Source organism: Grammomys surdaster, unplaced genomic scaffold (assembly GCF_004785775.1).
Source record: "Grammomys surdaster isolate TR1022 unplaced genomic scaffold, NIH_TR_1.0 126153, whole genome shotgun sequence".
NCBI lineage: Eukaryota > Metazoa > Chordata > Mammalia > Rodentia > Muridae > Grammomys > Grammomys surdaster.
In genome coordinates, this window is record NW_021620961.1 from 713,369 (window position 1) to 719,682 (window position 6,314).

Below are 6,314 nucleotides of genomic sequence, written 5' to 3' on the forward strand. Positions count from 1 at the left end.
CCCTCTCTGCCCCTCTCTGCCCCTCTCTGCCCCTCTCTGCCCCTCTCTGCCTCTCTGCCTCTCTGCCTCGTGAGCGCTGGGATTAAAGGTGTGTGCCACCATCCTAGCTTTTGAAGTGCCATTCTTGTGAAGCAATAGTGTATAGGATGTCCAGAGTATAAAATATAGAAGCTGGGCTGGAGAGATGGCTGAGTAAGAATGCTTGCTGTATGTGCTGTTAGTGATTGATGTGGGAGGACCCAGTCCATGTCAGTGGTACCATCCCTGGGATGGTGCTCTTGTTTGCTAGAAGGTGGCAGGTTGAGCAAGCTGTGGAAACAGGCTACTAAGCAGTACTACTCCATGGCCTCTGCATCAGTTCCTGCTTTGAGTTCTTGCCCAGACCTCCTTTGATGATGGGTTGTGATGTGAAAGTATGAGAGAAATAAATCTTTCCCTCCTCCAGTTGCTCGTGGTCATGGTGTTTTATCACAGTAATAAAAATCCTAACTAAGATGCTGTGCAAACATGAGGTTCTGAGTTCAAATCTCTAGTGTTCGTGTAAAAAGCTCCAGGTACTTACTTGTAACCCCTTCACTGTTGGGAGTATTGGAGCAGAGATAGGGGCTGGATAGTTGAGGATTTGCTGATCACCAGCTGAGTTTCAGGTCCTGTGGCTAACAGTGTTTCATGGGAATATGGGAGGTAGAGGTGTAGAGCATGTGTGCAAGCATGCAAGACACCTTATACCTGACTAGCTGATGTTCCCTTCTCCATCACATACCTATCACCTTAACAGGTATACATACACTATACCACCTCTCTCTCCCTCCCACCCCCCCCCTCAGATTCCTAGAGTAGAGTTTGAAAGCTACCACCAACTGTTTTAGTATTTTGCATGCAATGAGAGTTCTTTATATGAGGGAGATGTGGTTAGAGAAATGATTCAGTAATTAAAAGAGCACATGCTGTTCTTACAGAGGACCTAGGTTCTGTTCCTAGCATCTACATCAGGCACTCATAACTGCCTGTTACTCCAGTTCCAATAGATCTGACACCCTCTTCTGGCTTCTATAGGCAATTGCACACACCGACATACAAATAAAATCAGTAACCTGTTTGTTTTTTAAAGGTAGAAGGTTAGATATGAAAAAAGTGACCCTCTGGGCGGTGGTGGTGCACACCTTTAATCCCAGCACTTGGGAGGCAGAGGCAGGTGGTTTTCTGAGTTTGAGGCCAGCCTGGTCTACAGAGTGAGTTCCAGGACAGCCAGGGCTACACAGAGAAACCCTGTCTTGAAAAACAGAATAAAAAAACAAAACAACAAAACAAAACCAAAAAGAAATCGGTGACCCAAATAGCAATGATATACATATCAAAACCTCAACTAATTGTATATTTTCTGCTCCATAAATAATGGTGATCTTGAATGATCTGGGATTTGCTGACACTACATAACTGTTGTTTTTAAAACAAAATTGCAAATGTTTGATTTGTCAAATGAAGACTCAGGAGCCAGATGATATGGTGAAAGCCTGTTAGCTCAGAGAAGCAGCTAGCAGACCTTTCTAATCCACAGACCTCTGAAGAGGAAGAGCTTCTCCATGCTGTCTTAAATATCCTTCAACTCAAAGACCCTCCTTTCTCTTTCCTGGGTTCTCCTATGTTCACTCCCTGTCCAACTGTTTGCTCGCTCCACCTCTTGACCTCTTGTTGCCTTTGTTTAGTTCTTGTTTACAGAAAGCTCTTGGGTTAAAGGTGTGTGCTAGGGCTGAGCCAAATCACAACAAGAAACAGGTCTTTCAGGTTCACAATCTCCGGCTTCCCAATGTGATCAAATATCCTGTATCACATGACCAGTGAAACAAGAATGAAAACAGTGACGTTTTTCTCATGCATTTCTTGAACTAGGTTTTAATCGTGGTATGCAGTGCACATTTGTAGGTCTCGTTGCTCGTTAGTGTCTCTACTTGTTGCATTATAATTTTAGTCAGCATTTATTTTTATGTTTTGGTAAAATGTTAAAAATGTCTCTGCCGATCTATCTTTAACAGTTTTTACTAACCAGTATAATACTTTGAACATTTTTTAATTTCTGGAATTGAATGAATTGGTGTGGTCTCCACACTGGAACACTATGAATGAAAAATGTCCTAATACATTAGTTTTTCCCTTTTTCCTTCTTTTACACTTAGATCCATGGCATTTTGTGTGCAATTTGTGTTCCGACTTACAATGAAATGCTTTTGGGTGAATGGTTACTAACTGTTAGTTCTTTCTTTTTTCAGGAGAACCTACGTTCTTTCACAAAAGATGCCCATACTTTAATATATAGGGACCTTCCCTTTGAAACTCTGGAAGTTGATGCAAAAGTGGCATTAGAAATATTTCAACATAACAAGTAAGCACTGACTGCATTTCAAACAAGGCTGATCTCTAAGAATAGCATCTAATGAGGAAAACTCAGCTGCTAAGAAATTTTGTTTTATTTTTCATATATATATATATGTATATGTACGTATATATACGTATATGTACGTATATATACGTACATATACATATACATATATATATATATTTCTGGTACTAGGGGTTGAATGTAGGGACTTGCGCATGCTAGGTAAGTAATCTACCAATGAGCTATATTTCCAGCCCTCTTTTTACTTTGGATTTTGAGACCGAGTTCTGCAGGTAGACTGAACTTCTCATTTTCCTGTCGTAGTGTTTGGAATTCCTAGGATTGTGGCCCTCTTACACGTCCATGCTCACCAGGAATTTTTATATTTGATTTATATAAGGCATCATTTTATTTATTTATTTTTTTGCCCTAATATTTCTTTTTCTGTAATATGTTGCTCTCTCTGTATTGTCATTTATTAATCTCATTGCTGACTCCTGAGAAAAGTGGTCCCTTCTCTCTCAGTAACTTTCTCATGTTTTAGTTTTCTGTTTTTCAGACTGAGCCTTCCCTTTTTATGCAGATAGTATGTTTCTCCTTGTCCTTCCACTGTGAGGTGATAACCTGTGTATTTGTGTACTAGGCAGCCTTTAAAGTTGAGTGAAAAGGTTGAGAATGAAAAATGCAAGTGGTTTGGACAAGATGCTGCATTCAGCTCCTGCTCTTCTCTGTGTGAAATACCATTTGAGGGATTTGTCATCTTACATGGCTTATCACATCACTTTCACTCTCTAAATTTGTAGCTTCCCTTCTATATGTATTTGTAGGAATAAACTGAATTTGAGTGTTCATATTATAGAAAGGTTAAAGATAACTGCAAAGGGAAATCTGTGTTGAAAACGAAAGACATTATAGCCCAAAGCCACAGTGTATACCTTGGAGTTAGTAAAGGATATGGGTTAGAATTTCCTTAGGTGTGCAGCAGTGGAGTCACATTCTTATGGGAATATTTTGTCGTAAATATATTCTTGAGCTAGTTTAAGAGGCTCACTTAATTTATTATCTAGGTTGGCATCTTGCAAAGTAGTATACGCTGTAGTAACTTCAAGAGACATTAATTAATGCTGATGTGAAAGATACACAACCTAGTTGCAAGACAAAAGCTTCCCAAAAGTTAGAAGACAATGTTTCCCTTTAACATTTAAACACATTTTTCATGCATTTCCTATTTTAATATCATGTTTAGAAGACTGTGAAGCCCTTTTCTAGGTGTTTTTAGCATATTCTAGTTCAGTGTGTGATGGGAGGAAGAAGGATAATTTTGGAAAGTTTAAGAGGAAAGAATGTTGGATTGTGAAAGGCCATTTAGTGACTGGGCCTTCTGCTTCTGAGAGAACTGAAGGTACCATCAGTGGCTTGTAGCGGACGGTGAACATTTCATAAAGGGGGGTTAGGACACATATTCAAGGGAATTGGAACCTGTATTTGCATGGGTGTTTGGGAAAAGAAGGATGACAGGTGTAAATCAGTGCTCCCCAGTGCACCTCCCTCTGCACTTCTCCCTGCACCTCCTCAGTGCATCTCCTACTGTACTCCCCACTGCATTCCCCACTGCAGCTCCCATTGCACCTTCTACTGTCCTCATAATTCATGATGTCATGTTCATACCCACTTGATATCTACTTGACACTCAAGAATAAACAGACAAGTTCTTAGTAAGCTTTCACCTGAGTGGGCTGTGAGTTCTGCATATGTATTAGTTAATACTGACAGACATTGCCTCATTCCCTGCCCCTTCCACTACCCCTTCTCATCCCACTCCTTCTGCACCTACACCTCGAGAGACTTCAGACAGTAGAATTGGTAAGACTTGGTAATGTAGTTGATACAGGAGTGTGGTGTTAAAAGAATCAAGGATATCTCTTTGGTTTTTCACTTAGACTCATGAGTGGTTGTTATGATATTAAGATAGGAAATGCATGAAAAACATGTTTAAATTTGAAAAGAGGGAGACTTTTTTTTGTTGTTCAGTTTGGTGATTGGGGGTTTAAGGAGTTTGTGGAATACTGTCTTACTTAGGTTTTCTATTGCTGCTACAAAAACACCATGACCAAAAAGCAAGTTTGGGGGAAAGGGTTTATTCAGCTTACACTTCCAGATCATAGTTCATCACTGGAACAAGTCAGGATAGGAAGAAGTCAGGCAGGAGCTAATGCAGAGGCCATGGAGGGGTGCTGTTTACTGGCTTGCTCCTCATAGCTTGCTCAGTGTGCCTTCTTATAGAACTCAGGATACTAGTCCAGGGATGGCACCGCACACAATAGGCTGGGCCCTTCTCTTTCAATCACTAACCGAGAAAGTATATTACAGTGGGATCTCATAGAAGCATTTCCTCATCTGAGGCTCTGTCGTCTCTGATGACTCTAACTTGTTCAAGTTGACACTCGGTATCAGCCAGAACAAGTACCCTGGTAGATGTCAGGGACTTTTGGGTCTCTAGCACAGAAGAGAGACATGCATTAGGACAGAGGTGTGGGGAATCTAACTGCATCAGTGGAAGCTAACATTTGTAAGTCAAGAAAGCTAGTTTAAGGCAGATGGCTAAGTAAAAGTGAGGGTGTAAGTATAGACTGTCCTTAAGGGAAGGGAAATGGAAGGCGGCTAAAGAGCTGGGTTAGCAGGCAGCGGTCCAGTTCCCGAGCTAGTGGGAAGCGCCGTGAGAAGTAAGATGAGCAGAGAGAAGGATCAGAAGTGCTTGCTGGCTTGGTAACAAGCAGGTGCTGTGACTTTAGTGGGAGGACTTTGTTCCAGCTGTGGGATTATTGAAGCCTGGGGCAGGGAGGCATCTTTAGATGTTTTTGTATGTTTAGAGTTTGACTTGGGTATGTGTTGCTTTTCAGGTACAAAGTGGACTTCATAGAGGAGAAGGCATCTCAGAATCCTGAGAGAATAGTCAAGTTACACAGGTAAGAGTCTAAAATTGGGCGGCTCTTTACAGTGAGCCTAATCTTGTCCTAGCCAAGTATACACAGGAGATGCATGCAGACTGTCCTGTGCTGTCGTGACCTCGCTCTGCGGCTTTGTTGGTGTTGGAAGCGGTCGTAGCTAGGAGTTTCACGTGGTCTCCAGGATTAGCTGTGCTTTCTGTTTTTCGTTTTATGTATTTTCTACCTTTCTGTTTGTTAATTGAGGTAGGGTCTCTGTAAACTGGGCTCAAGTGTATGAACCACCTGCTTCAGCCTCCTGAGTGCTGGGATTACAGGCATATGGACCGCATGTGATTTTATGATTTATTTTTAATAGCTGAAGATTTGAAAATGTTAAAGTAATTTTTGAGAGTTGATTTTGAAATTGGGCAAACTATTAAGATAGGAATTGGACATGAGAGTACGTAGAACTATGAATGCTAATTTGTTATTTATGGTTCATGTAAATTAAATTGGAATGTACTCTGTTGAAAGGATGAAGAAAATCCACTGCTTCTGTTGACACTTTCCCATGGAGAGCAAGGTTGAGGAGAGGGAGGAGGAAAGGGAAGGAGTGAACTGCAGCTCATGGATGCACACTCCCCAGTGTGCATTCAGAGGCCAGAGGACATTGAGTGTCTTCTACTGGCCTCTGCCTTATCCCTTGAGACATGGCTCTCACTGAACAGGAAGCCTGTGGCTTCAGCTACACTGGCTAGCCAGTGAGGTCCAGGATTCATCTACTTCAGTCCCCTAACACTGGGGTTACAAGCATGACTAGCTCTGCTTGGCTTTATGTGGGATCTGAGGGTGTCTTTATGTATCTACAAGCACTCCTATAACTGAGGATTTCCTCCAGCTCCAAAGTCACAAGCTGTTTTTCTTCCTGAAACAGTCCTTAATTTCTGCATTCAGTGTGTTCTACATGCAGAATTACAGACTTGGCTACTGTGGTTACTGTAAGGTTATAG

The 6,314-nt window shown here is 41.5% G+C and overlaps 1 protein-coding gene across 1 annotated transcript in view; it reads left to right on the forward strand.

Moving 5' to 3' along the window:
- Positions 1-6,314, forward strand: part of Mrpl39 (mitochondrial ribosomal protein L39) — a 17,883-nt gene that overhangs the window by 6,412 nt on the left and 5,157 nt on the right. The window contains exons 6-7 of the mRNA XM_028757211.1: positions 2,268-2,380; positions 5,278-5,343. Coding sequence (XP_028613044.1) covers positions 2,268-2,380; positions 5,278-5,343 — 179 coding nt within the window. The remainder of the gene's footprint in view (positions 1-2,267; positions 2,381-5,277; positions 5,344-6,314) is intronic.